Raw genomic sequence first — 24,085 nt, forward strand, 5'->3', positions numbered from 1 at the left:
GTGGCTAGCAGAGCTGTTTCACAGTGCCAGGGACCCGGATTGGATTCCAGCCCTGCATAACTGACTGTGTGTGGAGATTGGACGTTCTCCCCATGTCTGTGAGGGTTTCCTCTGGGTTTTCTGGTTTCCTTCCATAGTCCAAAGATGTCCAGGTTGGGTGGATTGACCAGTCTAAATTGCCAAAAGTGCCCAGGGATGTGCAGGCTAGGTGGATCAGCCATGGGAAATGCACGGTTACGGGGATATAGTAGGAGGGTGAGTGTGATGCTTTTTGGAGGGGCGGTATGGACTTGATGGGTCGAATGGCTTTGCTTCTACACTGTAGGGATTCTATGAAACTTGGCGAGTTACTGCAGCCAATCTTGTACGTACTGTGTGCTGCTGCCATTTATGTGATGGAAGTGGAGACAGAGAATGTTTTTGAAGTTTCTAATCAAAGATTCAATCTCCCTAGCTTCCACCCAATCACAGATCTTCTCCTCTGCTCTTCCTGACCTTTTCTGCTGGATTAACTCTGTTTCTCTCCAGAGATGCTGCCTGGTTTACTGGTTAATGTGCCCAAGTAGTGGAGGGTATCAAATATAGAGGTTAATGTACACCAGTATCAGAGGTATCAGACAAAGGTGTTAATTTGCCATGTCATCAGAGAGTATCAGACAGAGGGGTTTGTGTGCCCCGATGCTGGAGGGTGTTCAAAGATGATATCTTAAACACTTCTGAAGCAGGTGTTACTTGAAGCTGGGCTTCCTTTCTTGGAAGTAAAGACAATCCTGCTATGCCAAAAGTATCCCCTCAGTGAGTATTTGTTTTTAATGTGATGGTTTGGATGCCAATTAAGCAGGCTATTTTGTCTTGGATAGTATTGAACCTCCTGAATGTTGTACTCACACATTCAAGTAGCTATATAAATATAATAAAGGATCTGACAACCACAACTAACAGTATTAATGCTATTTACAAGATACCATGCAAAGACTGCCAAAAACATTACATAGGGCAAACTGGAAGAAAACTGGCCATCAGGATTCATGAATGCCAACTAGCTACTAAGACATGTATACCAACCTTCCCTCATTTCAATACACTAGGACAAAGAGGGACAGCAATTCGACTGGGACAATCCAATCCAACCAAAGACGTGCATGAAAATTCCTGGAGGCCTGGCACTGAAACCGGAACTCCATTAACAAACGTGTCGAGCTGGACCCCGTATACCAATCACAAAGAAACAAATCCAGAAGTGATGCCACCCACCCCAGCAAACCAAAACATATAGATAACAAGTGGGACAGAACATCAACACTTCACTGGAGGCGCACTGATGTTACCTAGTATGGTGACGAAATGTCTGCAAACAAACTTACCAGCTTGGCAAGCAAATCAGCAACCACATCAACTATCTGAGCTACAAATGTTCTCAAAAACTTTGAAGGCAATCATATATTTTACTTTGCTTGTCGTATACTATGCTTGCACAAAGTTTACACAAAATTCAAGTTTTCTGATAATGAAGTACCTTGAGCAATACATTTGGACTGTACCATTGCTACATTGCTTAATTTAACTGGATATATGATCCTTTCTACCTCTGTGCAAAGATTGACAGATACATCAAGGATAGATGGTATTTCAAAGTGTAGGGTGGCATGGTGGTTCAGTGGTTAGCACTACTGCCCCACAGCACTGGGGTCCCAGGTTCAATCCCAGCCTCAGGTGACTGCCTGTGTGGAGATTTGCGTATTTTCCACATGTCTGTGCGGTTTTCCACCAAGTGCCCACAGTCCAAAAGATGTGTGGGTTAGGTGGATTGACCATGCTAAATTGTCCAGGGATGAAAAGGTTGGGTGGATATGCCATAGGAAATGCAGGATTACAGGGATAGGATAGCAAGGCAAGCCTGGGTGGGATGCTCTTTGGAGAGTCAGTGTGGACCAGTTGGGCCAAATGGCCTGTTTCTACACTGTAAGGATTCTAGAATAGTAAGTTATTGAAATGCCTGGAGAAAGTATTATGCAAAAAATAAATGTTACTTGTATTTCAAGGTTATACTTATCAGTCAGCTGCTATGTTGCTGCTCTGATTTATGATGCAGTTTAAACTTGTGATATTTTGTTACAATTGATGCTTGTTTATTCTGTATTTAGCGCACAGGATAGTTTCTTATTGTAACTCAGAATTTGCTGGGGCATGCATATTTGTGGATTGAGCTGGATTTCGCTCCTCTTTTCAGTTCTGATAATCTTTGTGTAGCAAATTGCTGAAAGTGCAATTTCATAACAGTGCAAGGTCAGTGGAATATCTGGAACCTTGCTGAATGACGGAAGTCAGTTTATTTCCTGAATCAGTGACGATTGAGGAAAGGGAAGTGGGAATTATGGAGAAATAAATGGGGTGAATTAGAGTCAAGTTGGGTACCAAAAGAGAATTTTAAAATTTTTTTGGTAGAGTAAAATTTCCGTGTGCAAATATTTACCAAACTTGGAGTAATGGCAACCAGAGAGGATGATTGCAATTGACTGCAACAAGAAATAGGCTAGCAGAATGGGAAGACGAATGAAAAATGAGCAAAGATGTGAGGTGTCAGTAAGCATAGAACATGGCATTGAACACTAGCATTTGTCTTTTTTTGACAATATTGGTCATTTCAAAACCTTTTGATGCAATGTTGCTTATGAGGATACTTGCATATTTCAATCCTTTGAATGTTTTTTTTCTTTTTTCATCATTCAGTTCTCCCATACCTTTTTGATACTGTCCTTGAGATATTTTACAGACACTTAAAGTGGCTGAGCAACACTCATAAAATCACTGGGAATAGCTGCTACATTTGAGTTGGTCAATCTCACATCTTGGTCAAATCTGAAACAAAAAACTGGATTCTGGAAATATGCAATAAAAGCAGAAATTGCTGGAGAAATTCAGCAGGTCTGGCAGCAGCTGTGAGAAAGCTGGGTCAACTTTTGTGTCCAATGATCAATCTTCAGAATGATTTGTAGCTAGGTGGTATGTATGCTGAAGATGGAATGAAGTTAGCTGAGGTATGTGTGGGGGGTGGGGGCGATGTTATAGAGTCATAGATGTGCAGCATGGAAACAGACCCTTTGGTCCAACTGGTCCATGCTGACCAAGTTTCCTAAATTAATCTAGTCCCATTTGCCAGTATTTGGCCCATATCCCTCTTAAACCCTTCCTATTCATATACCAATCCAGATGCCTTTTAAATGTTGCAATCGTACCAGCCTCCACCATTTCCTCTGGCAGCTCATTCCATACACACACCACCCTCTGCATCAAAAAGTTGCCTCTTAGGTCACTTTTGAATCATTCCCCTCACCTTAAACCTACGCCCTCATTTTTAGATGCCCCCCCCAATCCAGCGAAAAGACCTTGTCTATTTGCCCTATCCATGTCCCTCATGATTTTATAAACCCTCCAATGCTCCAGGGAAAATACACCCAGCCTATTCTGCCTCTCCCTATAGCTCAAACCCTCCAACCCAGGCAATGTCCTTGTAATTCTTTTCTGAGCCCTTTCAAGTTTCACAACATCCTTCCTATAGCAGGGAGACCAGAATTGCACACAGTATTCTAAAAGTGGCCTAACCAGTGTCCTGTACAGCCACAACATGACCTCCTAACTCCTATACTCGATGCATTGACTAATAAAGGCAAGCCTACCAAATGCCTTCTTCACTATCCTGTTTACCTGCGATTCCACTTTCAAGAACTATTAAACTGCACTCTAAGGCCTCTTTCTTTCGGCAACACTCCCCAAGACCTTACCATTTAAGTGTATAAGTCCTGCTGTGATTTGCCTTTTCAAAGTGTAGCACCTCACATCTAATTAAATTAAACTTCATCTGCACTCCTCGGCCCATTAGCCCATCTGCTCAAGATCCCGTGTACTCTGAGGTAACCTTCTTTGCTGTGCATTACACCTCCAATTTTGCTGTTTATCTGCAAACGTACTAACCATACCTCCAATGTTCAAAATCCAAATCCTTTATATAAATGATAAAAAAACAGTGGTGCCAGCACCAATCCTTGTGGCACACCGCTGGTCACAGGCCTCCAGTCTGAAAAGCAACCCTCCACCACCACCACCCTCATTGCTGGTAAAGGTGAATATTGGGCCCACAGAGACAGAACATAGCGATAGATAATGGTGAGCCAGGGAGAAAGAAAAGCTGATAATAGGAAACATTTGTAGATGAAAATAGGTTGGCTGTGATGAAAGCAGCCCATGTAATGACAAGGCCAGGGGTAAGCAGGTGGGTAAAGTACATGGAAGGAGGTTTTCATGCCCTAAAATTATTGAACTCAATACTGAGTCCTGAAGCTGCATGGTCCCCAAGTGGAAAATGAGATGCCATTCTTCCAGTTTTCCCTGATCGTTGCTGGAGCAGTGCGGCAGGCTCAACTCAAATGTTGGTAAGGCAACTAGAAGCTCAGCAACAGAATGTAGGTGCTGTGCAAAATCGTCACCCATTCTGTGTTTTGTCTTCTAGATGTAGAGGAGACTGTACTGTGAGCAGTGAATACAGTCAGCTCGATGGAATGAAGTGCAGATAAATTTCTGCTTCATGGTGGGAGGATAGTGAGGAAGAAGGAAGTAAACTGGCGGGTATCGCATCTTTTGCGAATGCATGGGAAGGTGCCGTGAGAGTGTGGAGAGTTCTTGGGAGGAGACCACTGTTCCAGAGGGATCTGCTCCTGTGGAATGTTGACAAGGGAGAGGAAAGGAAAATGTGATTTGTGTTGGCATCACTCTGGAGGTGGCAGATATGGCGGCCCATGATCCTTTGTATGGGGATGCTGGTGGGGTGGAAAATGAGGACCGGGAGACCCTATATGTATTGTGGAAGGGAAGCAAAAGGGGGAGGGCAGAAGTGCGGGACTTGGATCAGACACAGCTGAGGGCCCTGTCAACCACAGTGGTGGAGGATCCTCAGTTGAGGAAAAAGGTGGACATTTGTGAAGTCCCCCACCCCCATAGAGGTAGCATCATTAGAACAGATGAAATGGAGAAACTGGGAGAATGGTATGGAGTTTTTACAGGAAGCAGGGCGTGAAGATGTATAGTCCAGGGTTCACCACCACTGTGGTTGACAGGGCCCTCAGCCATGTCTTGACCATTTCCTGCACTTTTCCCCAGCTCACCATTATCCATCCCCTTGTCTACTCAACTGCTGTTATATCTCTGAGTTCCATCTCTACCAATCATTTACTCTTTTAACACCCCCAATACCAATCTGTCTTCAGCAATATATACCACCTTTTCCACAGTGACAATCAGTTATAAAGAAGGGTGACTAAACCCAAAATTTTGACTGTGCTTTCTTTCCACAGATGCTGCCAGACCTGCTGAGTTTCTTCAGCAATTTCTACTTTTGTTCAAATCCTACCTTGTTAAAAGCAGTCCTCTTGGTCTCAAATACACGACACTCTGATTAATTCCCTGCAACTTCCTTTACCCCTTCAGTCTTTCTCATGAACATGGGTGACAGTACCTTTCTGCAGTTTCTCTTAGTGAAATTTTCACTACTGTATTGGCTTTAATTTTGTGCCATCTGCCACACAGGATGAAATTGTACCTTCTCAAGGCCAGTCATCTTTACAAGGATTTTAAGGTCTTCCGATGCAATGCTTCCCCATTTACCACCTCCCTCCTGAATATCCCAGGACCCAGACAAACTTTCCAGATGAAGCAGCAATTTGCCTGAACTTCATTTAACCTAGTCTACTGTATTTGCCACCAAGTGAAGTCTCCTCTAGACTGGGAAGATGAAACACATACTGGGTGACTGCTGTCCATAAAAATGACCCTGAGCTTCCAGTTGCCTGCCACGTCTTCACCCCATGTTCCCTGGCCAACATTTCTGTAGCCTTCTGGATTTAATATCAAGTTCAATAATTTTAGGGCCTGAACGCATCTTTCCACGTCTTTAACCACTGTCAAAACCCTGCTTTCTGTAACAGAGTTCCAGAGATTCATCACCTCTGGCTAAAGAAATTCCTCCTCATCTCAGTTGTAAAGGCTCAGCCCCTCAATCTGAGGCTGTACCCTCAGCTCCTAGTCTGTCCTACAAGTGGAAACAGTCTTCATATCTACTCTATCTAAGCCTCTCAGTATTCGGTAAGTTTGAATTAGATAGGCTTCACCCCACCTCATCTTTCTAATTTCATTAAGTACAGATCTCGAGTCCTCAGCCACAACTCACATGACAAGCCCTTCATCCGCAGATCATTTCTTGTAAATGTCTCCTGGACCTGTCCAATGCCAGCTCATCCATCCTTCGATATGAGGCCCAAAACGGCACACAATATTCCAAATGTGGTGTGACCAAATCCTCATACAGCCTCAGCAGTACATCTCTGCTTAGCAGCTTCCTGTGTGGCACCTTGTCAAATGCCTTCTGGAAATCCAAATAGATCTGGCTCTCCCTTATCCAACCTGCTCATTACCTCCTCAAATAATTCTAACAGATTTGTCAGGCATTACCTCCCCTTGGCTGAGCCATGCTGACTCAGCCCTTTACTGTGCACTTCCAAGTACTCTGCAATCTCATCCTTGATAATGGACTCTAAAATCTTAACAATGACTGAGGTTAGACTAACCACCCTCTAGTTTCTTGTCTTCTACTCCTCCCTTCTTAAACAGAGATGTTACATTAGCCATTTTCCAGTCCTGTGGGACACTCTGATTCCTGAAAGATCACCATCAATGCCTCAACAATCTCCTCAGCAATGTCCTTTAGAACCCTAGGATGTAGTCCATCTGGACTAGGTTATTTACCTACTTTTAGACCTTTCCGCTTCCCCAGCACCTGTTCCTTGGTAATGTTCACTGCATTCACCTCTGCCCCCTGACTCTCTCGATATTCTGGTATGCTACTAGTGTCTTCCACTGTGAAGAATGATATAAAGTAACTATTCAGTTCCTTCACCATTTCTTTGTTCCCTATTGTTACATCTCCATCCTCCTTTTTCAGTGAGCTTATTCCACTCTTGCCTCTCTCTTAGCTTTTTTTAATACATCTAAAAAAACACTTGCAATCTCCTTTTATATTAATATCTAGCTTACTCTCATTTTATCTTCTCCCACCTTTATTGCTTTTTTTTTAGTTATCCTCCACTAGTTTTGAAATCTTCACCATATATAATTTAAGGCTTGTTAAACCCCATTGAATACATATGTTATGTCTGCCACTGTTAATTATTGTTCATTTGTGTTCTGTGTATTGTTTAATTTGACCGCATAATCACTTTTTATTCAGCTTTACAACACTAGGGGTCATTAACAAGATCTTGGGGAAGCAAGCATATCGTTTACACCTCTCTCCAAAGAATGGCATTAGTTCTAGCTAGAAGCAATTAACTCCTAGTTGGGGATTTGGTTGTTTAAAATGCCATTTCTTTCTTTGCTGATCTTCCTTCCTTCTTCCGCTTCCCTCCAAGGACTATTGATTGTCAGTAGGACATGATTCTAGGAATGTTGGACTTTGGTCCATCATAATAGCCATTCCTTATGTATGAGCTATACAATGATCAGACCACTGGGAAAGGGTGCCACGGTTGAGTCTGCTTGTAGCCTCGTCTGGCATCCTACAGGAATCACTAACCAGTGAACAGATGTGGGAGCATTGGGTGAACTTTCCTCTGCTCAGCAAGAGGCCCCAAGGCTGACATTAACACTCCTGCTTGTGTGTCTCCAACTCTCGCTTTCTGTATTAAGAAGGCTTATGAAACTTTGATTATTGCTAGAGCTTGGCATTTAAATTTTTTTAAACTTTTTTCTTTGCAGTTGTACAAGGTGGGTGCTGGTGAAGCTGACCCTGGAGTACTGTGTATAATTTGGTTCCCACTTCTCAGAATCACAGAATTAAGGAAGGATGTACTGGCATTGCGGGGAGTTCAAAAGGGATTCGATAGGCAGATTCCTGGAACGAAGAGATTGACTTATGAAGAATGGCTAAACTCTTATTAATGAAAGTTTAGAGGAATGAGGGGTGATCTTATTGAAACTTAAGAGATTCTGAGGGCGCTTGACAGGATTGATGTTTCCATTAGTGGGGGCATCTCCAACTATGTGACAATATTACAGAATAAGGGGACATTCACTTAAAAGTGAGGTGCAAAGGAATGTCTTCTACCAGAGGGTAGTGAGTTTCTGGAATCTTCTACCCCAAAGAGTTGTGGAAGCCAGATGATTTAAAGAAGAAAGAAGTGGTAGGTAGATTTTTGAAACATCGGTGAGTTGACAGCTTTGCTGAGCTCGCACAAAAAGGAGTTGAGACCTGGGTCAGATCAGTCTTGGTCTTGAATGGTGGGGTAGGCTTCAATGGCTGAATGGCCTACTCCTGCTCTTACTACTTTATTATCCTTATTTTTTTCTGTCACTTGTGTGTTTCTCTGTGTCATTTTTAAAATTTTTTTATCTCTTGTGGTTTCTCTCTCGCTTGTTTTCCTTCTTCTGTCTTGTCAAAAATACTTGTCTACCTAACACAAGGGATGTTTTGGCCTAAGTGGATTGTTTAAATATTGGCTTTACCAGCTGTATTGAGTCTATCGGGTAGCAGCAATGTTACTGTGAACAAAGATCAAAGAATAGTACAACACAGGAATAGACCCTTAAGTCCACCAAACTTGCACTGACAAATGATGACTTCCTAAACTAAAAACCTTTTTTGCCTCTCTTTCCATCCCTACTCGTCTGTTTCTACCACCTCCTCTGGGCAGCGCATTCCAGGCACTTACCAACCTCTGTATAACATAACAAATCACTTGCCTCTCATCCCCTTTAAATTTTCTCCCTTTTACTTAAATCTATGTCCCCATATAATTGACATTTTTATCCCTGGGAAAAAGACTTCAACTATCCATTCTATCCAGGCCTTTCATAATTTTGTAAACTTCTATCAGGTCACCCTCATCCTTTTGACGTTCAACTGAAAACAAACTGAGTTTTTCCAATCTCTCCTCATAGCTGATACCCTCCAAGCCAGGCAATATGTTTTGACCACCTTATCCACTTGTGTGCTACTTTCAGGAACTGTGGACCTGTGTGCCTAAATTCCTCTGTATGCCAATACTTGTAAGGATTCTGTAATTTAATGTAAACTTTCCTTAGACCAAATGCATCACCTCATATATTTGCACAGATTAAATTCCATCTGCCGTTCCACCTAAGTTAGCTGCCTAACCATGTCCTTCTGTATTCTGGGGCAAACCTCCTCACTAACCACTGCTAGCCTGACCTTTGTACCATCCGCAAACTTACCAATTAGACCACTTACATTCTCCTCCAAATCATTTACATATGTTACAAACAACAGGGGCCCCTGCACTGATCCCTGTGGAACTGGTCACAGATCTCCAGTCAGAAACACTCTTCCACTGCTACCCTCTGTCTTCTATGACCAAGCCAGTTCTGCATTCATTCTAGTAGCTCACTCCGGATCTCATGTGACTTCACCTTTTTGTATCATCTTGCAATGAGGGACCTGCTCAAAGGCCTTGCTAAATTCCATATAGACAACATTCACTGCTCTGCCCTCATCAATAATCTTTGTCATTTGCTCAAAAAAACGTAATTGAGTTTGAGACACATCCTCCCCCACACGGGGCCATGCTGCCTGTTGCTAATAAGTCCATATTTTTCCAAATGTGAGTAATCCTGGTCCCAAAGTATCTTCCCTAATAATTTTCTTATCACTGAGGCTCACTGGCCTGTAGTTTCTCAGATTTATCCTTGTTGCACTTCTTAAACAAAGGAACAACACTGGCTATTCTTCATTGTAACCTCATCTGTAACTAAAGAGGATACAAAGATTTCATGCAAGACCTGGCAATTTCCTTCCTCACTACCTTCTCTATTCTAGAATAGATCCCATGAGGTCCTAGGGACTTGCCTACCTTAATGCTTTTCAAAAACCCAACACCATTTCTTTTAAATATTGACATGCAATAGAATATCAACATACCCCTCCCTAGATTCACTATCCACCATGTCTATCTCCTTTGTGAATACTGATCCACCAGCTGCATGCATAGATTTCCTCCTTTGTCCTTGAGTTGACCCACTTTTTCCCAAGCTACCCTCTTGCTCCTGGTATACATATAAAAAGCCTTGAGATTTTCCTAATCCTGTTTGCAAGGTCATTTCCTGGCCCCTTTTAGCCCTCCAAACTTCTTGTTATCACTGTACAACTGAGAGTAAAACTACCTTTAAAAATCAAAATACATCAGTTTTATGATCCGGGGTTAAATTCCAAATATGTGAATTATTCCTACCACGAGTTTGTGACATAGTCTTATTTGATATGCAGTGAATGCATGTTAAGCATCAACATTAAATTATAGTGCAGTATTTGTGAGTTTGCCATTTTTAAGTTCCCAATTTTAGTGATTGCTACTCCATTGTGTTGTGAAGATAAGCATGTATATGTCTTGACTTTTCTCCCTCAATCCATCAGTCCAAATTTCTGGTTCCATATTTATGGCCTCCACCATCCTTGTTTACGCAACTTCCTTCAGCATTATTTCCAGGCAACGTTTTTAGCTGTCTTGATTTCATATTCTGGATGCTTTCACTAAAGATATCCAACTTGTTACTCCTCCCCCTTCTGAATGTCCGTCTCTCTTTTTAAAACCTATCTTCAATCTTGCCTTTGGTTCCCATTGTATAGTTTCTGTGTAGCATTTCGGGATGATTATTTAGCATGTGCTAAATACTAGTTGTGGCATTTCAAAGGAAGTTGTTAACACATACTACTATTACAGAGTAACATTACGTGCAAAATGTATTATCCAACTATTCAGTTTCAAAAACCATGACCTCAAACTATGAGGCGTTGACACAGTGGTAAGTGTGCAGATGTGCAGCATTTTATATTTTTCAATTGCTCCTCATTCAATAATTATGTAGAAGCCAAACTTGCAATTTAAAAATGAAATTTTAGAGCACGTTACATAATGATTTTTGTGATCCTGCATATATGTTTGTTCGGGAAGTTAAGTTAATAATTCACAAATTATGCTTCATTATTTAATATTTATTCCATAACTGATATTGATAAACTGTTTCTACATTTCACAGTAAATTTTCATGGATTTGTACCATGATTGATTCCTTAATCGAGGAGTTACTAAGGAAATTGATGAAGTTGCTTTGGATGGATGTTAACCTTCGACTTTGCTGCTCTATGACAGTATTGCAGCAGTACCAAGCTGAACAATTCATATGCACTTGATACAACAATGTCATCTGCTAATGTGATCGCTAGCCACAGATCAGACTGGGTCTCCTTTGATGATGATACACAATGCACAGTGCATGCAAGAGAAGCAGGTAAAATTATTTCAGCTATGTTATGGGAAGTTAAAGCACTGTGCATCAGAATTTTTAATAGAGAAGTTCTTAATTTTCAATTATCAGAAAAGATTCTGACAGCAGAGTATTTAAAACACTGGTTTAAACACTGTTTTCTTTCTCAAAAACATAACCTCTTTTTCACTTCAAACACTGACTTGAATTCCACCTTCTAATACATTACAAGTTGAGAACTACACATCACATTTCAGAAAAGTATTCTTGATGTAAAAATGCACAGATGTTGATCTTGTCATGTATGCAAAGAATGTAGTTTGCTGAAACTGAGTTCTAAACATTAAATGATTTGTCTGAGAAACACAGACTTTTTATACTGTAAATAAAAGTAAGATTATTGCTGATGCTGGAAATCTGCAGTAAGAACAAAGTGTTGGAGAAACCTAGCAGGTGGAAATGGCAAAGGATGATCTTTGGTGTTTCTTTAATGCTGCTATTGTGTCAGCATCCATCACCTCCCTTAGTGTGAAAAATTTGCTTTGCACATCTCTTTTAAACATTCCGCCCCCACCCCGGCACCTTGAACCTGTGTCCTCCATACTGGGAAAAAGCCTCATACTTTATGCTGTATCCATGCCATTCACAATCTGATAAACTTCTATCAGGTTGCCCCTCAACCTCCAGCATTCCAGTGAAAATAAACCCAGTCTGTCCAACCTTTCTTCAGGCAACATCCTGGTAAACTTCCTCGGCACCCTCTCCAAAGCATCGGCATCCTTCGGCTAGTGAGGTGCCAGAATTGTACAGCATATTCTAAATGTAGTCTAACTAAAGTTCTACAAATCTGCAGCATAACCTGTCTGTCCTTATACTCAATGCCTCTTTCAATGAAGGCAAGCATGGCATAAGTGTTTTTTTTTTTTTTTTTTTTAAAACAACCTTTTGTACCCGTGCTGCCCCTTCAGTGATCTATGGACCTGCACACCCAGGTCCCTCTGCATAGCAATACTCTTAAGAGTTCTGCCATTGACTGTATAACTTCAACATGTACTTAACTTTCCAAAAAGCATTGCCTCCTGATTAATACATAGAATCCCTACAGTGTGGAAACAGACCATTAAGCCCAACAAATCCACACCAACCATGTGAAGAGTATCCCACCCAGACCAATTCCCCTCCCCTTTCCCTTTAACGCTGCATTTTGCACCTAACCCACACATCCCTGAACACTATGGGAAATTTAGCATGGCCAATCACTAACCTGGACATCTTTAGACTGTGGGAGGAAACTGGAGCACCCGGAGGAATGCCACGCAGACGTGGGGAGAACATGCAAACTCCACAAAGTCACCCAAGGGTGGAACCAAAACCAGGTCCCTGGTCCTGTAAGGCAGCAGTGCTAACCACTGCACCACTGTGCCACCCAAACTCCATGTGCCATTTTTCTGCCCATGCCTCCAATTGATCTACGTCCTACTATATCCTCTGACAATCCTCCTCACTATCCGCAGCACCATCAATCTTTGTATCGTCACAAGCTTACTAATTAGACCAACTACATTTTTGTCTGAATCACTTATGTAGACCACGAACAGCACAGATCGCAGCATGATCCCTGTGGAACACCACTAGTCACAACCCTCAATTCCGAAAAGCATCCTTCCACTGCTACCATGTGTCTCCTATGACTAAGCCAGTTCTGTATCCATCTTGCCAGCTCACCCCTGATACCATGTGACTTCACCTTTTGTACCAGTCTGCCATGAGGGACCTTATCAAAAGCTTATCTGAAGTCCATGTAGACAACAGCAGCTGCTTTCCCCTCAACAATCATCTTCTTCACCTCGTCAAAAAACTCGGTCAAGTTAGTGAGGCACGACCTCCCCTGCACAAAACCATACTGTCTATCACTATTAAGTTCCATTTGCTTCTAAATGCATATAGATCTTGTTCCTGAGAATCTTTTCCAATAATTTCCCTATTGCTGATGTGTTGCTCACAGGCTTGTAATTTCCAGGGTTTTCACTGTCACCCGTCTTAAACAATGGGACAACATTGGCTATTCTCCAGTCCTCTGAACAGATCTTGTCAATTTTTTTTTTAAATCAAAGTTTGATTTTTAGTCTGGGATTAACAAAGCTTGATGGTCTGTGTGATGATGTGAAAATTAATTTTATGATCAACAGTTGAAGATCAAAGAAACTATTCACCAGCCTCCCCTGCAACACTTGGAGATGATAATTATCTGGACCATACAATCCAGCAATCCTCCTCAAGTATTCAAGCTAGTCCTTTGGTCGGAAGCCAGCATAGTTTGGTGTGTCTAACACAAACTGTATCCGTGCCCAGTGGATGGATTCGATTTGACGATCAACTTTGGCCTAATCTTGCACCACTCCACCCTCCGTCAACAGGTTGGTGATTAGAGTTTGAATTTAGCTGAAAGTACCTCTGAATTATTTATTCATGATCCAAATTAATGCTGGCAGTGACAGAGTTTTTCCTTTAGCAGTTACTTAGCTTTTCTTAAACTTTTAAGGTGAAAAATTCACATGCAGATTGCATTTGCCAGTTATAACATGAAGGCATACCTATCTTTCCTGGAGGCAGCCTGTGTCCTGCATAGTCCATTTGCCAGTTACAATACAAAGACATGCCTGCCTTTCCTGGGGGCAACCTGTGCTATTGGCCTCTATCTGTTCAATCCACATGCCATTTGTCGAGAATATAGGACTCAGAACGCATTGAATTTGACACTATGCAGACACCTAACTTAATTTGGCTGATGTGAATCCAACATTCCAAATTTGCACAGTGGAGGTCCTCATAATACTTGCATGTCTGCTGTTGTAAAAAGAAATGAGGCTGCAAGATGGTCCTGCAGTGGCGTTATTTACATGGCTAGACACCTTGATTGCAACATAAGTAAATGTTTTGATTACTTTTTCTCTGCTGCAAAGTATTAAAGCATGCTTTTGCATGTGTTATCATAACTGAGTACCTGAATTTGTCAGAGATGCATCCTCTGACAAGCAGAAATACTGAAGGAGAATATTGATGTGAAGGAAGTAGGTTTGGATGGGAAGCAAGAGGTCCATGGTCACCTTACCAGCAGTTTGTGCATAACCAAATAGCAAGTTGAAAGTGTACTAGGACACAAGAGGCTTAAAGAAGAAAAATACTGTTATCCTTGCTAATCTCGGTGATTAATGCTGGGGTCCTTATTGAAATCGTTCCATGGTGCAGAAAAACATGCATTCTGTAGGGCTCAGGGGACACCAGTTTCCTAGTCCCTGTTGGATTGCTCTGCTTCCTTCTATTGTGTGCCATCTTGTTTTTGCAAAACAGAGGGTGGAATGTAAGTAGCTCTGTGGCACTATTTGGGTATACACCTGCCACAGATGAATACCTTTTAAAATTTCTTGTACACTGCTGTCAAATCCTGACATCCGGAATTGATCTTCGTGGTAGTCTTTTCCATGAAAGATCTACTGAGCCCTTTGCAGCTCTTTTTCTGGCCCCCTATACCACACATGCCTCCAGATTCCTATATTTGTGTGGAGGGGTTCAGTATCAAAGAATTTTAGTGGTCTTTTATTCTCCTTCCCATTTAAGAAAGATAAGGCTGTTTAGATTAGACATTATAACAGGATTCTTGGATGAGTTCAAGGTAACTTGGCAGAACCAACATGGTTTTATCAAAAGAAAAATCATGTTTAACTAATTTATTGGAGTTCTTTGAAGAAGTAGCTTGTGCTGTAGATTTGAGGAGAAACTGGCAGAAGTATTGTATTTAGATTTCCAGAATATCTTTCAAAATGGCACTTGAACAAATGCTATTGCAGAAAACAAAGGCTCATGGTGTAGGGGTAACATATTGGCTGGCTCACAGAAAGCAGAGAGTAGGAATAAATGTCTTTTATCAGGCTGGGACGATGTCGTAGTGGTATGCTACAAGGGCCAGTGCTGGGGCTTTAACGCTTTACAATTCCTGTCAATGATTTTGAAGGGATTAAAGGAATGCTAGCTAAATTTGCTGATGGTACAAAGATAAGTAGGGAAGTGAGTCATGAAGAGAACATAAGGAGTCCACAAAGACAAGTTTAAATAAGTGGACAAATGGTGTATAATGTGTAAAAATGTGAAATCGTCTATTTTGGCAGAAAGAATAAAAATGAAGCATATTTTCTAAATGGTGAGAAGTTGCAGAGCTCTGAGATGCAAAGAGATCTGAGTGCATGAATGTCAGAAGGATAGAATGCAAGTACAGCACATAATCAGGAAAGCTAATATAATGTCATAGTTTATTGCGAGAAAAATTAGATGCAAGAGTAGGGAGGTTATGTTTCAGTTGTACAAGGTATTGGTGAGACGCAGTCTGGAGGACTGTGTACAATATTGGGTCACTTTACTTCTGGAAGGTAATACTTTGGAAGCAGTTCATTGAAGGGTTACTAGAGAGAGACCTGGAATGAGCAGATCATCTTAAGAGGGAAGATGAGACCGGGTAGGCTGGTATCCTCGAGTTTAAAGATTCAGTTTCCTGAGGGGATTTGGCTAGATGGATGTTGAAAGGACGTTACCTCTTGTGGATGAATCTAAAACTAGGGGTCATGGTTCAAAAATAAGTGGCCATCCATTTAAGAAAGGGATGAGGAAAAAAGATTGAGTATTGGGAATCTTTGAACTTCTTTTCCTCAAAGGACAGTGGATGCGGAAGCTTTAAATATTTTGAAGCTATGGGTAGATAGATTCTTGATTATTGAGGGAATGAAAGATTATCAGGGGTGTGAAGAATAAACAGTTGAGGTTAAAATCAGATCAGCCACTATCTTATTGACCAGCAGAGCAGGTTCAAAGGTTTGCTTTTATTTCTTGATTATATATTCATAGGCTGGCTTAAAGTATGATCAGCAAAAATTGTTACTAGGCCATTCAGCTCTGAGCAGAACTAACTAGCACCATCAAGAGGTGGACCCACCAGGTAGCCCATCAATAGTTTTGCTGAGTAGAGTATACACTTTGTGAGTCATCACTTCCACAATCAAAACTGGGGCAAATTTCTAAACATAATAGTACAACCTGAAACTGAGTTGAAATTTGCACCAGAACTGTCAGGGATCTGTGCTTTGGTTGGGGATATAAAGGCAAAATGCTTCTGCTGTAAATTTTTGGTCACAGGAGAGGTCACAGTGGACTTGAGAATAGACAACATTATTGCCTTGTTGAAGAAGTGCAACAGGGAGAATCTGGGAAATTACAGGCCAGTGAGGCTTGTGTTAGTGGAAGGGAAATTATTGGCGAAGATTCTTCGGGATAGAGTTACTCACATTTGGAAAAATATGGACTTATTAACGATAGGCAGTATGGCATTTTGTGGGAGAAGTCATGTCTTACAAACTTCATTAAGTTTTAGAGGAAGTGACAAAGATGATTTGAGGGCAAGGCACTAGATGTTGTCTGTACGGACTTGAGCAAGGCCTTTGACAAGGTCCCTCATTGCAGGCTGATACAAAATGTGAAGTCACATGGGATCTGCGATGAGCTGGTAGGATGGATGCAGAACTGGCTTGGTCATAGAAGACAGAGGGTAGCAGTGGAAGAGTGTTTTTCTGACTGGAGATCTGTGACCAGTTCCACAGGAATCAGTGCAGGGGCCCCTGTTGTTTGTAACATATGTAAATGATTTGGAGGAGAAAATAGGCAACCTGATTAGTAAGTTTGTAGACGACACACCGCATAGGTTAGTTGTGGTTAGTGAGGAGCATTGCCAGAGGAATCAGCAGGATATAGATAAGCTGGAGACTTGGGTGAAGAATTTGGATAAGTGATGGGTTATGCATTTGGAACAAATCCAGGAGGGATGTATAGAATAAATGACAGAACCCTTAGAAACATCAACATACAGAGAGATCTAGGCGTACAGATCTACAGTTCCCTGCAGATACCAACACAAGTGGATAAGGTGGTCAAGTAGGCAAATGGCATGCTTGCCTTCGTTGGTCAGGGCATAGAGAGTATTAAACAGACCTCGTATTGTAGCTGTAAAGAACGTTAGTTAGGCCACATTGGGAATATTGTGTACGGTTCTTGTCACCATACTACCAGAAGGATTTAGAAGCTTTGAATAGGCTACAGAAACTGTTTACTGGGATGATGCCTGTTTTGGGGGTATTAGCTATGACGTGAGATTAGACAAATTCAGTTTTTTTTTTCACTTGAATGTCGGAGGCTTAGGTGCAACCTGATAGAACTTTATGAAATTATGGGTGGCATGGATAGAACGGACAGTCAAAGCCATTTTCTGAAGGTAGAAATGGCAGTTATTAGGGGAAATAGGTTTAAAGTAAAAAGGGGTAAGATTGAAGAAGACGAGAGGCAAGTTCTTTTACACTGAGGGTGGTAAGTGCCTGGAATGTGCTGCCAGAGGCGTTGGTGGAGGTGGATACAATAGCAATATTTAGGATGTATTTTGACAGATTATATGAATGGGCAGGGAATAGAGTAATACACACCATGTGGACACCAAAGGCTTTTTAGTTTAAGAAGACATTGTGTGTCGGCACAGTCTTGCTGGGCTGAAGGGCCTGTGTTCCGGTACTCTGCAGTTCTTTGTTGTTTCAATCAGAAAATGCTGGATTTCCAATCTGCCAATATTTATGGAGCTGTCTGAACTCCTGGGTGTTTTCAACATTTAGTATTTCCATAATTTAGATTTGTCTTTTTGTTCTGGGATATATGGGAGAGATCCCTGGAATAAGTAGGGATAAGAAGGGAAACACTATAAGTTATGTTACTGGACTAATAATAATCCAGAGGTCTAGACTCATGATCCAGAGATTGCAGTTGGGAAATTTTAAGTACATAAATTAATTGTATATAAGTCTGAAATAAAAGTCAGTATTACTGATGGTTAATTATAAAACTAATGAATTGTTAACAGATTTCCATCTGGTTCACTGATGACATTTTCCTGAAAAAAGGACATGATCCCAGCAGATTATAATACTGGACAAGTCATATCCTAGAGTGAAACTCGAATAACTCCACAGAGACTGGTATCCCATCAGCAAGTCGTCCATTATGTACATGTGGAAAGTCCTTAACTCTGGTACACGCTCAACAGCGTCAATTCCCAGAGTGGCAGGTTGTCTGATGCTTCTATTTTTATATGTCTGCCAAGGCTCCCTGATTAGACCAGATTATTAGCTCCCATCAGGGAATTCATATTCTGAGGTCCACCTGGCTGACCTCATTATAGCCATTACATCCCTCCCTATCTGAGGACATAGGCTGTCTCTTTTTCTTGTTGCTCCTCCTGGGGTGTTTTAGCACTGGGTCAGGTTCCTCCAACTCTGCCTTGGATTCGGACAGCGTGTAAAGCACAGTAGCTCACCTCTTGTGCTTGGAGTGTCTCCAAAGAAATTCATTTTCTTCTTCAGGTGGCAAAGGTGTCGAGGTGGCGATTTTCTGCTGTGTCCAGGTTTTGAGCTCTTCAACACTTGAGAGGGGGATCCCACGGGTTCCGCCAACCTTTCTGACTGAAATTTTTGCTTCTGCCCCATTTGAGTTTGCAGCTTTCATATGGTCCATGCGTTTGTTCAGGACTTTTGCACATACCCAAGCTTGATACGTCACTGGACTCAAGCCCATGTCAACCATTCCCCTTACCCATGCAGGGCCATTTCCGACAGCAAACTTCATCTCCTGAAGTAACTTGTCCTTCTCACTGAGCAGAATCTTGCGACGGCGTTGGCAATCCTGATGCAGTTTAACCGGATGTGGAGTCTTCTCCCCATTAGCAGAGCTGCTGGTGCTATCCCTGTAGTTGCATGAGGATAGTCCTATAATCAAATAGGAAACAGGACAGATTGGTATCTAGTGAAGCTGTAAGCTGTTTCTTTCAGCCTTCTGACTGCTGTTTCTGCCGGACCATTGGATGATGGATGGTATGGAGCTGTCCTTATGTCCGATGCCATTTGACTTTAGGATTTATTCAAAGTCCCAGCTGGTAAACAATAGCCTGTTATCTGTGACCAACCCTTTTGGGAGTCTGTGTATTGCAAAAAAAGTGTGCAGTTTTTCTTTCATTGTCCCCATGTTTGATGAATGAACTCTATGCACTTTGAGTGGGCGTCCACAATGACGAAGAACAATGAACGATGGACCTACGTTGTCGACGTGTAACCAAGTCCAGGGTTTACCTAGCCATTCCACGAATGTGGGGGAGCAGTTGGTGGTAATTTCTGTCCTTGCTGGCACTCTGGGCACTGCCCCACCATTGTGGTTATGTCTGCATCCAATCCTGGCCACCAGACATAACATCATCATTTTGGAAACCCCTGGATGACCCTGGTGGAGTTCAGCCAGTCTCTGGTGGTAACCTTTGCTCAGGACAAACACCCATGCTCCCCACAATAATATGCCATCCTCTACTGTGATCCGGTTTCTCCAGGTCCAAAAAGGTTTCAGTTCTGGTTGTGATGGCCCTTTGGTATGCCCCCATCACCACCAACTGTTTCAGTTTTGCCAGGACTGGATCTTTTTTGCGTCCAGCTTCTGATATAGGCAGCTGTGACTGGAAGTGTGTCCAGAAAATTTTTAACTGTTATGGACTCTTCTCGTGGCAGTACCACCAGTGGTGTATCTGCCAATGGGAGATGGCTCAACTCATTTGCTACTTGGCCTCTCGGATGGTGTTCCAACTTGTAATTATGTGTCCTTAATATTAGCGCCTATTGCTGAATTCGGCCTGAAGCTATGGGTGGCACTGCCTTGTCCTCTTTTAAGTAGCCCTAATAGTGGTTTGTGCTCTGTTATTATTACAAATTTATGTTCATAGGTATTGGTGGAACCTCCTGACTGTGGCCTACAAGCTGACACGTTCTCCATACACCATATTAACCGCACGGTGTCCTTGGTTAAGGCAAAAGGGTATGCTTCCTGATCTACACCTCCTGGTGCTGGGACATAGCGACCCTGGCAAACCATTGCTCCCCGGACCTAGAATACTTTATAGTAAAATGCCATTCCTACCATCTGGTGCCACCATCCTGACGGCAGTCTATATGCCACCCCATGCTGATGTGAAGAATGCCCTAGATGAAATTTACACCATCACAAACACTCTGGAGATGAAATTCCTTTAGGCTTTATTCAGTCTAGCCAGCATCTTCAACCAAAGCAACCTAAAGAGACTGCTGCCAAAGTACCACCAACACACTACCTGCCCCACTAGAGGACCAAATATCCTGGATCATTGCTATATAACCATTAAAGACGCTTACTGCTCCATCCCCTGTCCACACTTTGGAAAATCAGATCACAGCACTGCATTCCTCCTTTCAGCTTACAAGCAGAAGCTGAAACGGAGGAACCTTTACAAAAAGAAATATATTGCTGGTCCAAGGCAGCGGAAAACCGTCTCCAGGACTGCTTGGAATCGATGGACTGGACCATATTCAAGTACTCAGCAGAAAACTTAGAGCATATGCTACCACTGTCACAGACTCCATTAGCAAATGCGTGGAGGACTGTGTACCAAAGAAGTCAATCCAGGTGTTCCCCAATCACAAACCTTGGATGAACCAGGAAATCCACTCCCCACTGAAGACCAGGAATGCAGCTTTCAAGTCGGACGACCGAGACCTATACATAAAATCCAGCTATGACCTCTACAAAGCCATCAGAGATGCCAAAAAACAGTACTGAATAAAGTTAGAGGCCCAAACCAACCATACAGACTGCCGCCGCCTGTGGCAAGGCCTAACCAACATAACGGGATACAAAATGAAGCCGCGCAAGATAGTAGACAAAGACACATCCCTCCCTGATGTGATCAATGTTTTGTATGGTCGGTTCGAGCAGAATGCCTGTTGTGTGGTGTCACCTGCCCGACAGCCCCAGACATACCTGTGCCCACTGTCACCACTGCAGATGTTAAATCGGTCTTCCTGGGAGTCAACCCAAGGAAAGTGATGGCCTGGACAGAGTCCCTAGCTGAGCACTTAAATCCTGTGCGGACCAATTGGTGGAGGTATTCACCAACATCTTCAACCTCTCCCTCCTACAAGCCAAAGTCCTTACCTGCTTCAAGAAGACTACCATCGTCCCAGTACCTAAGAAAGCACATGCAACATATCTTAATGACTAATTCCCAATGGCTCTGACCTCCATAATCATGAAATTCTTTGAGAACCTGATCATGGCCAAATCAAATCTAGTCTCCAGCCTGCCACAATCCTCCACAATGTGCCTACCAACGTAACAGGTCCACTGTGGACACCATTTCCCTAGCCCTGCACTCATTCCTGACATATCTGGACAACAAGTACACCTATGTCAGACTCCTGTTCATCGACTACAGCTCCGCCTTAAACACCATTATCCCCTCCAGACTGATCTCAATACTCCAAGACCTAGGTCTCGGCTCCACTCTCTGCAACTGGATCCTCAACATTCTGATCCACAGACAGCAATCAGTGAAGATAGATAACTGCATCTCCACCACGATAACACTCAACCCTGTAGCCCCCACAAGAATGCATTCTCAGCCCCCTACTATACTCCCTGTACACCCACAATGGTGTTGCCAATTTCTGAATGAACGCCATCTACAAGTTTGTTGACAACACCACCGTGGTACGACAGATATCAAACATTGACCAGTCAGAATACAGAAAGGAGATAAAGGGCTTGGTGATGTGGTGCAATGAGAACAACCTCTCTGTCAACGTCAGCGCAACTAAAGAACTGACCATTGACATCAAAAAGAAGGGAGGAGAGCATGCCCCCATCTACATTAACGGAGCTGAAGTTGAGAGGATGGAGAGTGCCAGGTTCCTAGGAATGATGATAATCAACAACCTGTCCTGGACTTCCAATGTGGATGTAATGGTTAAGATGGCACAACAACAACTCCTCTTCAGGCGGCTCAGGAAATTTGACATGTCCATAAGGCCCCTCACCAACTTTTACAGATGTACCAATGAAAGCATACTGTATGGGTTCCTAACGGCCTAGTATGGCAACTGATCTGCCTAGGACCGTAAGAAACTACAGAAGATTGTGTGCACAGTACGGACCATCACAGGAGTCAACCTTCAATCCATGGACTCCGTTTACATGGTCTGTTGCTGTGGAAAGGTTGCCAACTTCATCAAAGACCTACCGCATCCCGGAAAAGCTCTCCTACAACTTATTCTGTCAGGCAGAAGATACAGAAGCTTGAACACTTGCACCAGCAGGTTCAAGAACAGCTTCTTCCCTGACATTTAGGCTGATGAATGGATGTCTAGCAAGATCAGCATTATTTAAAGTTAATGTTGATCTTGTCTAGCACATGCCCTGTGCAATGTAACTTGTATGCCTCTGTCTAGTTTTTCTTCACCCTATGATCTGTATGTCTTTGCTTACTATGATCTGCCTGTTATGCTCATAAACAAAGCAAGGACTTTACAGTGGAGCATTTAGAAAGCAGTGGCAGTCAGACAGAGTGAACATGGATTTATGAAGGGGAAATCACGCTTGACAAATCTGTTGGAATTCTATGAAAATGTAACTAGTAAAGTGACTGGCTCCCCCTTGTCAAATGTGGTATATTTGGACTTTCAGAAAGTGTTTGACAAAGTCCTGCATAAGAGATTATATTGCAAGATTAGAGTGCATGGGATTGGGGTAAGTGTATTGAGATGGATAGAAAACTGGTTGGCAGAGAGGAAACAAAGGAATTAATGGGTCCTTTCCACGTTTGACAGATATTAACTAGTGGGGTGCCACAAGGATCGGTGCTAGGATCCCAGCTATTCACAATATAACATCTCAAAGTCAACAGATGATACCAAGTTGATTGGGAGGGTGAACAGTGATGAGAATGCAGCGATCCTTCAGCATGATCTGGACAGATTGGGTGAGTGGGCAAATCAATGGCAGATGCAGTATAATTTGGATAAATGTGAGGTTATTCACTTTGGAAGCAAAAACAAGGAGGCAGATTACTATCTGAATGGCTGTAAATTGGGAGAGGGGAGTGTGCAATGGGTCCTGGGGGTCCTTGTGCACTAGTCACTGATGGTAAGCATGCAGGTGCAGCAGGCGGTAAATAAGGCAAAAGGTATGCTGGTCTTCATTGCGAGAGGTTTTGAGTACAGGAGCAGGGATGCGTTGATGCAGTTATATAGGACCTTGGTGAAGCCACATCCAGAATATTGTGCGCAGTTTTGGCCTACTTTTCTGAGGAAGGATGCTCTTGCTCTTGAGGGAGTGCAGTGAAGGTTTAGCAGGCTGATCCCAGGGATGGCAAGACTGATGTATGAAGAGAGATTGACTCGGTTACGATCATTTTCACTGGAGTTTAGACAAATAAAGGGGGATCTCATAAAGACTTATAAAATTCTAGACCAGGGTAAATGCAGGCAGGATGTTCCTGATGGTGGGGTGAGTCCAGAACCAGGGGTCACAGTCTGAGGGTTCCAGGTAGACATTTAGGATGGAGATGAGAAATTTCTTCACCCAAAGAGTAGTGAACCTGTGGAATTTATTACCATAGGAAGTAGTTGATGCCAAAACATTGAATGTATTCAAGAGGTGGCTAGACATAGCACTTCAGGGAATGGGATCAACGGTCATGGGGAGAAAGCAGGATTAGGCTGTTGTGTGGTATGATCAGGCATGATTGTAACGAATGGCGGAGCAAGCTCAAAGGGCCAAATGGCCGCCTCCTGCTCCTATCTTTTATGTTTCTATGTTTTCACTGTAC

At 42.5% G+C, this 24,085-nt stretch overlaps 1 protein-coding gene across 2 annotated transcripts in view; it reads left to right on the forward strand.

The window, feature by feature from the left end:
* ston2 (stonin 2) overlaps positions 1–24,085 on the forward strand; it is a 143,168-nt gene that overhangs the window by 12,890 nt on the left and 106,193 nt on the right. For both annotated transcript variants that reach the window (XM_048600326.1, XM_048600327.1), the window contains exons 2-3: positions 11,098–11,349; positions 13,515–13,742. In XM_048600326.1, the coding sequence (XP_048456283.1) occupies positions 11,259–11,349; positions 13,515–13,742 (319 nt within the window). In that variant the 5' untranslated portion in view covers positions 11,098–11,258. The remainder of the gene's footprint in view (positions 1–11,097; positions 11,350–13,514; positions 13,743–24,085) is intronic.

This window comes from Rhincodon typus, chromosome 8, assembly GCF_021869965.1.
Source record: "Rhincodon typus isolate 14 chromosome 8, sRhiTyp1.1, whole genome shotgun sequence".
In the NCBI taxonomy this organism is placed as follows: domain Eukaryota; kingdom Metazoa; phylum Chordata; class Chondrichthyes; order Orectolobiformes; family Rhincodontidae; genus Rhincodon; species Rhincodon typus.